The sequence below is a fragment of the Bombus huntii genome, chromosome 11 (genome assembly GCF_024542735.1).
Source record: "Bombus huntii isolate Logan2020A chromosome 11, iyBomHunt1.1, whole genome shotgun sequence".
Lineage (NCBI taxonomy): Eukaryota > Metazoa > Arthropoda > Insecta > Hymenoptera > Apidae > Bombus > Bombus huntii.
The window spans coordinates 9,208,643-9,219,969 of record NC_066248.1 but is presented as its reverse complement, the minus strand read 5'-3'; the positions used below and the strand labels follow the sequence as shown (position 1 = coordinate 9,219,969).

Sequence of the window (11,327 nt, the reverse complement as noted above, 5' to 3'; positions counted from 1 at the left end):
TTTCTAATTCTGCTATTTTGATTCTTATCAAAAACTATTATCAAGAGAGAGGGATGTTAAGTAAGTTCATTATTGCTGACATATTTAAATTCTAGATCTTCTTTTCATTTGGAAATTAATTATGTCAGGCGAGTGCGATTATAAGTTAGGCAATCATAGAAAATATACTGTTTGCAGTGATCATAAATAATGTAACAAAATTAATAATACGGAGCGAATTTAAAACAAAATTGAAATAGAAGAAACTTTGGGTTTCAAACTACAGTTCCAAATGATACTCAATTTTAAATATGTCTTTTATTATAGTCTTGACCATTTAAAAGATACATTAGTAATATTTGTTATACAGACTTATCTTAATTACGTCAAACTATCTGTTCTTCAAGTCAATTATATCAGTCGGCAAAACACGTGCAATCACCACGAAGCTAAAACGCCGATCACAAGTCAATACTGGGCATAAACGTTATCATAAAAACCGAGCAAATATTCTTCGTTTCGTATGAAACATTGCAAATTTATCTTCATTAGTATGAAAAGGCATATAATTTCAAACCTGCCAGGTTTATTCCATCTAACATAAGAGTCACAAAATTAAAAATATCGACTTATCATATCGTTCATTGTGGGTTTCATATAACGTGTAACACAAAAATAATAGAAAATGGAAAGTGATACGAGAAATTCCTTTACCTCCGCCATGTTTACAATATAATTCCCTTGCTTTATCAATACTGCAGCTACCGCATTAAAAAAACAGACCTGCTCTACTACGGTCTGTAGACTGTAGAAACACACGACGTTTGCCATCTACAATCAACGATAGAGTAATTTAATAAAAAAGGAATTCTCATATTAGTACATAATGCCATAATTACATCAAGCATTAAAAAGATTTGAAGTTTTGTGAAATATTCGACAAAGATCACAATGTTCGTGTGTGATTACTAATATATAGGCCGAGGCGGTAATCGTAATACAATCGGGGAGGCGGCGGTTCTGTGAAAAATGAGAACAAGAATCTGATATAACATTACTTCCCCTGAACCTTCATTTTCGAGAAAATCGACATTAAAGATCTGGCAAGTGCATTTTATCTTGGCTGAACAAGAGCAAATAACCGAAAGTGGTAAAACTCATATTTGGAAGCAAATAAAAAATATAGAATAAAATTTTTTAATAAATTGTTTCATTTCCTAATGCACGTGTTCCAGATCATTTCGTAATTAAACACTTTTAAACTTCATTTTCTTGAAAAGGATACCTGAAACGAAAAAATGTTCTTTCACGTTTTCAACTTATTTTCACATGTATGACAATCTCCTGTTGATTATTTACCTATATCTAGTCTGTAATTAGCCAAGTTGAAGTATGCTTTACAAATTTTCAAATTCGGCTTTCTTAGCGACGAAGCATCAAATGAAAAAATTTTATTTTATATTCGGATTTTTTCACCACAGTTGAATCGCCACTTACTCGATTGTGATACGATTACCAAGTTGCCTATAAATTAATGTTCTTGTACCTGCGTAACAAGCGATAGCACAACGACGATGTATATAATCGTTCGCATAACGAGTTTCGAAAATTTACTCTGATCAGGCCAAATTCCGCCCATCATAGTACATATCTTCACTACTTTCATGTACTCGTTTACTACTGTGGCTTTGTCCATAGTAAGAGAAAACTGATATTAAGAGTGCAGGGAAGTATATGCGACTGACACTTGATGAGTGACAGTGAAGTTTGTTGAGTGTCTGGGATTGGCCATTATGCTTTTATTTTATTTCTACCATGTAATATTTACACGAAGAGTGCAACTAAGTAATGCGTACCTGCTGTCATTTCGATTGTCGTAAACCAAAGTGGTGATTTAATAATTTATTCGCCCTTGTTAATTTATACCCTTAAAGTACCTTTGATAAAGATGTGTAAGTAACTCGATCGAAGTATTAGCTCGTTGTTATCGTGTGTTCTTTACACTGTGACTACTTGCACGCGGAGAACCATCTTGAAACATCAAATATCCTCTCGAAAGAATCGATCGATTGACAAATTGCTAGTAACGAATAATTTAAGACATCACTACTTTGGATGCCATGAATAAATTTGATATTAGAGAGCTTGATATAGAATAGTTGGATGAAACAGACAGTTCCTATCCGAAACGGCTAAGCGAAGTAGAAAGATAAATGATTGTTGAAGATCGAACAGATCTGTACGAACTTTTATCTGGTTATAATTCTCTTCAAACTATGAATAAGCAAAATATAGTTTGTCTCTGTGTAAGAAAGTGTCGTGTGTTTCGTGCACGTTTAAGCTGATTTGTTTAGCCAATTCTGGTCGCAAATTAATTTATTATGACGGTAATAAGAAGCACCGGACAATGTGTGTTAATAGTTCAACTTCTGCTCATGATAAACAGTTGTATATTTTTTACTATTACCAATATCACATTAATGGTCTTGTTGAAATATCCATAATTGACGTGAATTGTATAAGTATGTCAAATCAGACGTAATGTTATAATTTTTACTAATATATACGGGAAATACCTTTGCATACATTGTACGTTATGTAGAAGATTTCAGAATTCTGTTATGCTATTACAATAGCCAATTTTCATACGGCATTGATAATTTTGTACAAGAAACGATATTGTATATTTTTTTAGAGAATGTATATTTTATCCTAAAACAACACGTTTTCTTTATCACATAATCATAGGTACAGTTCTACTTTTCATGCACTGTGAAACAGCACATGCGATCTTGCTTTTACAGATCAGGTAGCTAACTCAGACGCTGCGTTATATCCCAAGCATAATGTTAAGCAAAACTAAACAATTTTGCATATGTATATTTTTGGAAGAAAAACGTACGTGTTATTAATATAAATCTAGAAAATTGCACATTGATTTAAAATTTTTCACCAATATTTCCAAGATATCGAAATATTATTATGCTCGTAATAGATGTGAAATTATACATAATTTGAAAATTTAAACTCAAATGCGGCACGGGTTCTCGTTGTCTAATCATTTAGAAATTCTGCACGTACCACTTCTTCATCAAATTCATTGCCATAACCTAGGAGAATGAAACCAAAAATAAATTAGTGGTTGAGAAGCAAGCACTATTCCATGTCAGTACATATTTTATTATATATTGATATTCGTTCGTTCCGGAATTGTTTTTCGTCGCTTCAGTCAGAGGTAGATTACAGTTTACGTAGATTTCAACACGGTAAAGTATGAAACAGATGCTTTTATAATCTGGAAGGCATGATATTACGTGGATTTATTTAAAAAAGGTATTCTTAAAACTTGAACAATAATTGTGAATTCAAGGAGGAGTAGATACTTGCCTCTGCAAAATTTTTCAAATTCAGGTCTAAAAGTCCCCCAGCTGTTAGTATTGGAGGACTCAAACAGCTTCTGATGGATAACACGAACAACAATTGCGTTTTTCTATTAGCATTATACCACGATGCGTCGTATCTGTGAATTTGAATTTATTAAAAAAAAATGGGGCATCCGTTAATGATAATGAACAACTTAATTCAGTTCTTATAATATAGCATTAATAACACAAAGACAAATGAAGAAACCTTATAAGTTTGACAGATGGACATCTCATTTGTTCGATACTATAATAAAAATTCATTCCAAGACAATCTTATTACCATTCTTTTAATTTAGAAATGAATATAAAAATGAAAGTACTTAGCGCTACGTATATTAAACAATATTTATGCATCACTTACATCGATTCGATAATTTCATCGTTCGAGTTCAGTACGAATTGTCCTTGCACAGTTAAAAGAAGTATATGTATCAATTGGGACAAAAGAAAAACACTGTCCTTGATGAGCTCTCCAGAAATTTCCGACTGTGATGCAACCTGTTTTGAAGCACGGTAATTTCGACTGTTGCGAAACAGTACGTGATTAGACGAAAAGCTTACCTTCACCAATGAGACTGTGAAAGATGCCATTGACATACCGATGCAAATGCAAAGATAGACGGAATGACTGGTTTGAATACTCTTCAGGTAACTGCTTTGATGGTATCAAAACAGGACCAACAGGCCGTTGTCCATAAAAAGTTCAATAGTATACATACATATATGATACACGGAAATAAACGCATTTAAATCTCACAAAATTATATAAACTATTCTTGATATTGTTTGAGAAATTTCAAGAACACTTATTAGCTAATTATTATGCTATAGCACAGTACATGTTCAATTAATGAAAAGAAGTCATCAGCAATTAAAGTGATACATATGCCGTTTGAATTATATATTTTTGTGAAACAAACAAAATTATTTATTCCTATCAACATTGACATCAAGCAGTAGGGCACTCCCTTTTTTCAAAAACATAGTTGTTTTTAATGTCTTTGGAGAAAAGTAAGCTAAATACATGAAATAAGCTAACAAAAGAATGGTGGCAACCAATGTTTTTCTAATTTCAGTACTGACTTTGTAGCATATTGGTGTTCTCGAATCGAATGAAGCACTCTCTCATAACTCTTATCCTGCATTCCACCCTTTTCAGTGTCGACAGACAAATCTGAAAGCGCATTCTTGAAACGATGTCTGTGAAAAAATTTAATACCTGTTGCAGTTTCAAGTTAAACGAAGATTATTTAATCCAACTGATATTTCATTTTATTACCCAGCTACCGCTAACTGCCCACAGGCGTGTTGCACCATATATATATAACTCGCATCACAGCCGACATACACAAAAAATGTTGATACAATCGTATATGTCATATGAAAACTTATAAACATACGGTACTTCCGATCATCGATATAATAATAAGCTGGATAAATGTATATTAAATCTCGCGTTTCGTTGTTCGGTGAAATAATGTCTAGAATATATGGCGATAGAGATAGTTGAATAAAACTTATGGTACAGAAAACGCCAAGTCCTGTAAATCGATTGCAACGGTGTATAAAATGAATCACGGAAGGGAAGTACGAGTTTTCAATATGATTTATCCTACCGCAGTACAACCGAGAAAAAAAGGCTCCCCTTTTGGCGTACTCGACCATAATTTCAAATTCATCAGTCAGTCTAATGGTTGACCAATCCTCCCAAATAGCGGTAAGCAGCATCTTGTACTACAATTTGATTAGTATCGTGCAACCAAAAGATATATATAAATACATGAAGAATTCAATAAGTCGTATTTGTCATTTTTTCTAATTCTGCTATTTTGATTCTTAAAACTATTATCAAGAGAGAGGGATGTTAAGTAAATTCATTATTGCTAACATATTTGCATTCTAGATATTTTTTACTTCTAAATTAATTACGTCATGCGAGTGCGACTATAAGTTAGACATGTATAGAAATGTTACTTTTTGCAGTGATCTAGAGAAACTACTACGGAAAACTAATACGGAAAAATATTAAAACAAAATTGAAATGGATGTAACTTTGCGGTTCAAAGTACAATTCCAAATGATTCTCAATTTTAAATACGTCTTTTGTTATAGTCCTGACCATTTAAAAGATACATTAGTAATATTTGTTATACAGACTTATTTTAATTACGTCAAACTATCTGCTTCTCGAGTCAATTTTGTTAGTCGGCAAATCACGTGTAAATACCCCAAGTAGCTGAAACACCGATCGCAGTCAACACTGGGCATAAACGCTATCATAAAAGCCGCACAAATATTATTCGTTTCTTATGAAACATTGTGGATCTATTTCCATTACTTTCGAAAGGCATATAATTTTAAATCTATGAGGTTTATTCCCATTTGTAAATATTTCATGCTAGATTATTTTTTTATAACATCCAATAACATGAGAATCAGATGATCAAAGATATCGACTTATCATATCTTCCATTGTCATTTTTATATAATGTATAACACAAAAATAGAAAATGGAAAGTTATATGAGAAATTCCGTTACCTGCGCCGCGTTCACAATATAATTCCCTTGCTTTAGCAGTGCCCCAGCCATCGCATTAAAAAAACAGACCTGCTCTACTACGGCCTGTAGACTGTAGAAACACACAACGTTTGCCATCTACAACCAACGATCGAGTAATTTAATGAAAAAGGAATTCTCATAATAGTACATAATGGCATAATTACATCAAGCATTAAACAGATTTGAAGTTTTGTGAAATATTCGACAAAGATCACAATGGTCGTGTGTGATTTCAAATATATAGGCTGAGACAGTAAACATAGTACAACCGGCCAGACGGCGATTCTATGTGAAATATGAGAACAAAAATCTGATATAACATTACTTCCCCTGAACCTTCGTTTTCGAGAAAATCGATGTTAAAGATTTGGCAAGTATACTTTATCTTGACTGAACAAGAGCAAATAATTGAATGTGATTAAGTTCGTATTTGAAAATAAATAAAAAATATACAATAAAATTTTTTCATAAATTGTTTCATTTCCTAAAACGATAATTTAGAATATGTGTGATACACGTGTCCCAAACCATTTTGTATTTACACATATTTAAACTTCATTGTCAAAATGATACCTTAAATGAAAAAGTGTTCTTTCACATTTTCAACTTATTTTCACATGTATGACAATCTCCTGTTGATTATTTACCTATATCTAGTATGTAATTAGTCAAGTTGAAGTATGCTTCACAAATTTTCAAACTCGGCTTTTTCAGCAACGAAGCGTTAAATGAAACAATTTTATTTTATATGCGAATTTCTTCACGTGGAATCATCACTTACACGGTTGTAATATGATTACCAGGTTGCCATTACATTAATGTTCTTGTACCTGCGTAACAAGCGATAGCACAATGATGATGTATACAATCGTTCGCATAACGAGTTTCGAAAATTTACTCTGATCAGGCCAAATTCCGCCCATCGTAGTACATATCTTCACTACTTTCATGTACTCGTTTACTACTGTGGCTTTGTCCATAGTAAAGAGAAAACTGATATTAAGAGTGCAGGGCAGTATATGCGACTGACACTTGATGAGTGACAGTGAAGTTTGTTGAGTGTCTGGGATTGGCCATTATGCTTTTACTTTATTTCTACCATGTAATATTTACACGAAGAGTGCAACTAAGTAATGCGTACCTGCTGTCATTTCGATCGTCGTAAACCAAAGTGGTAATTTAATAATTTATTCGCCCTTGTTAATTTATACCCTTAAAGTACCTTTGATAAAGATGTATAAGTAACTCGATCGAAGTATTAGCTCATTGTTATCGTGTGTTCTTTACACTGTGACTACTTGCACGCGGAGAACCATCTTGAAACATCAAATATCCTCTCGAAAGAATCGATCGATTGACAAATTGCTAGTAACGAATAATTTAAGACATAACTACTTTGGATGCCTTGAATAAATTTGATATTAGAGGGCTTGGTATAGAATAGTTGGGTGAAACAGACAGTTCCTATCCGAAACGGCTAAGCGAAGTAGAAAGATAAATGATTGTTGAAGATCGAACAGATCTGTACAAACTTTTATCTGGTTATAATTCTCTTCAAACTATGAATAAGCAAAATATAGTTTGTCTCTGTGTAAGAAAGTGTCGTGTGTTTCGTGCACGTTTAAGCTGATTTGTTTCGCCAATTCTGGTCGCAAATTAATTTTTTGTGACGGTAATAATAAGCGTTGGCCGATATGTGTTTATAGTTCAACTTCTTCCCATGACAAACAGTTATATATTTTTTGCTATTACTAACATCACATTACTTGAATTTGTTGAAAAATCCATAATTGACGTGAATTGTATAAGTAGCTCAAATCAGACGTAATGTTAGAATTTATACTAATATATGAGGTAAATACTTTTGCATACATTGTACGTTATGTAAAATATTTTAAAATTCCGTTATGCTATCACAACTGTTCTACTTTCCATACACTGTAAAACAGCACACGCTAAATGTATCATTAGTAAAAATATTTGATTAAATAATTTGAGTATCATCATGTTCCAACAGGTGTATTACATCAAAGTTTCTTATTTCCATCTTTGTATGTTCAATCCCTCTTTGAATGCAGTTCAGCCATATGAACACGTCGAAATCTCAACTAAAAATGAAACAGACGCTTGCAGTTACTAGCAAGATACAAATAATGGCTACCTTTATTACAATATTTGTGACAGAAGGGAATTCATATGTAAAAGTCTGTAAGATTCGCTAAATGAATTGCTGGCTTTTGGAAATCAAGAAGGTGACTCAAACCGAACATTTTCATATGTATCTTTAGAAGTAATATATACGCATTGCTAGTATAGATCTTAGACATTGTGCTTTTATTTTAAAACATTCCTTAATATTTCCAAAACAACGAAACACGATTATGCTCATAACTAATGCGAAAACATTAAAACTTGAAAACTTCAACTTATATGTGGTATAGATTCCTGTTGTCTAATCACTCTGAAATTTGGCATAAATTATTTTCTCACCAAGCATCACTAAGTGGGGGTAAAACCAAAAAATAGTTAGCAGTTTAGAAATAAGAATAACTGTAATTATTTTCATATTTTATCCACTAATCTTTGTTCTGGAGTATTGTTTTCCATTGCCTCTGTCGGGAGTATTTTACGGTTTACGTAGATTTCAATACGGTAAAGTATGAAACAGATGTTTTTATAATCTGAAAAACATACTGTAGTGTACATTTATTTAAAAAAAATATTCTTGAAATATTTCCACATTAATTTGTGGTTAAATAAAAAATTACTTACCTCTGAGAAGCTCTTCAAATCCAAGATAATTAATCCAGCAGCTGATAAAGTGGGAGGATTTAAGCAATTTCTTAGTGCTAATACAAACAATAGTTTCGTTTTATTATTAGTATTATACCATAACGCGTCATATCTGTAAACAGTGTTAATTTAGTAAAAAAGGTTTCATATAAGATGATGATAATAAATGATTTACATCAGTTCATACTTTTAGCATCAATCACACAACAGAAATAAAGGAACCTTACAGGTTTAATGGATCCACCTGTTATGTTATGTATGTTATTGTAATAAAATTTGATTTCCGAACAAAAACCAAAGTACTTTGAGCAAAGTATATTTCTCAGTATTTATAAGTTACTTACATCGATTCGGTAACTTCATCGTTCGCATTCTGTACGAATTGTCCTTGTACCGTTAATAGAAATATGTGTGTCAATTGAGATGAGAGAAATACAACGTCCTTGATAGACTCCGCAGAAATTTCTGATTGTGCTGCAACCTGTTTTGAAGCACGGTAATTACAATTACTGTCAAACTGTGTGAATTTGCACGTCGAAGAGCTCACCTTTACTAACGTGACGCTGAAAGTTGCCATTACCAAACCGATGCAAATGCAAAGATAAGTAGAATGAATGCTTTGAATAGTTTTCAGGTAACTGTTTTGGAACCATTAAAACAGAATTAAGAGGTCATAGTCGATAAAAGATTCAGTAATGCACATACAGGGTGACAGATTTTATTCTATAAATTCAAATTACTAGTACACTATGAATTGTATGAAAAAGTAGTTCAGATATGTAGTGAATTTTTTTGAGGGGGTGACAAATGAGGTGAGTAAGAATTTTTTTGTAGACGTGTCATATGAAGGTGACATCAATTTTTTTAAGTGGAATTGCATATTTTTTAATGTACTAATCGATGCAGCTCGTCATTCTCTACAAAATTGTATGAAGTTATTTATATTGAAAAGTCACATTAGTCTAGGAGATATTTTAGCTTTAATTTGTCGCATTTAGCGTATGAAGGACAAAGATAACGTAAACGCAAAAATATCTAATCGCGTCTTTCATTGTCTTTTATACGTTAAATTTGATAAATTGAAGTTAAAATATTTGCAAATCCCTATGCTTTCTCGGTATAAGTATGTTAATACAATTGTCTAGAAAATAATAGGCTGCACCGTTTAATGCATTAAAGAATATACAATCCTAATTAGCAAAACGGTTGTTATCTTTATATGAAGTCTACGTGTTCATCTACAAAATATTCTTACACCAGGTTGTAACCTTCCTAAAAAATGTTTACTTCTTATCTGAACAATTTTCGTATACAACACACAATGTACAAGTAATGTGCATTAGTAGAATAAGTCCGGTCACCTTGTACATAATGCACGCAAGTACATGCATTAAATTACTTTAAAAGTATTTAGGATATTCTTGACATTGTTTGAGAATTTTAAAGAATACATTAGCTAATTGTTTCGCTACAGCACAGTAAAATTCAATTAATGAAAAGAAATCACTGCCACTGCTTATTAACAATTTAGAAGAAGTATATGGTGTTTGAGTTACACATTTTTGTAAAAAAAAAACTTTTTACGCCTAACAAAATTATCTTTAAACGGTGATGCACCTTATTTTGTTAAAAAATAAGATTATTGAAAATATATTTGAAGTTTAAAAATAAGTTTAAAAATACTGGAAAATTAATGTTTTGCCAGTTTCAGTACTGACTCTATAGCATGTTGGTGTTGTCGAATCGAACGAAGTACTCTTTCATGAATCTCATCCTGTATGGCACTCGTTTTATTGACAATAGACAAATCAAAAATCGCATTCTTGAAACGATGTCTGCAAAAAGTTTGTGTTTCTTGCAGTTTCCAGCTAAAATTATTTGGTCCAAGTAATATTTCTTTTTTTACCCAGCCACTGCTAATTGTCCACAGGCGTGTTGCACAATGCACATGTAACTTGTATCGCAACCAACATACACAATAATTCCTAAAATATATGTATACGCCATATGTAAATTTATAATTGCACGATACTTCCGGTCATCGATATAATAATAAGCTGGATAAATGTATATTAAATCCCGCGTTTCGTTCATTGGTGAAATTATGTCCAAAACTAATGGCGTTAACAATAACTGTAAGAAAACTAAGATACAGACAACACCAATTCCTGTAAATTAATTACAGCGACACGTGAAGTGAATTATAAAATGAAAACACATCATTTCAGTATAACTCATCCTACCACAGTCTAACCAAGAAAGGAGTGCTCCCTTTTTGGCGTACTCGGCCATAATGTGAAATTCGTTACTGTGACTATCGGTTGACCAATCCTTCCAAATAGCGGTAAGTAACATCTTGTACTGCAATTTGATCAGTCTCATGTAACCGAAAGATATGTACGATATGAAAACACAATAAATCGTATTTCTCATCTTTTCTGGTACAGGAATATTTTTGCTAGCACACATTAACGATATGCAGACTTATTAATTGTGTCCAAATTGTGTTATTCGCTTCTTACAGAATATTTTGAATTCATCACCATCATTTTCAAAAAGCTTTTAATTTA

The 11,327-nt window shown here is 32.3% G+C and overlaps 1 protein-coding gene across 1 annotated transcript; it reads right to left on the bottom strand.

Annotated features, from left to right (window-relative positions):
* Positions 1–4,320: 4,320 nt before the first annotated feature.
* LOC126871393 (uncharacterized) lies at positions 4,321–10,662 on the bottom strand. Its single transcript, XM_050630158.1, has 4 exons — positions 9,305–10,662; positions 9,102–9,238; positions 8,737–8,869; positions 4,321–8,645 (listed from the first exon to the last, which is right to left on the bottom strand). Exons 1-4 carry the CDS (start codon positions 9,332–9,334, stop codon positions 8,598–8,600), a joined length of 348 nt encoding a protein of 115 aa, XP_050486115.1. The 5' UTR covers positions 9,335–10,662; the 3' UTR covers positions 4,321–8,597.
* Positions 10,663–11,327: the final 665 nt, after the last annotated feature.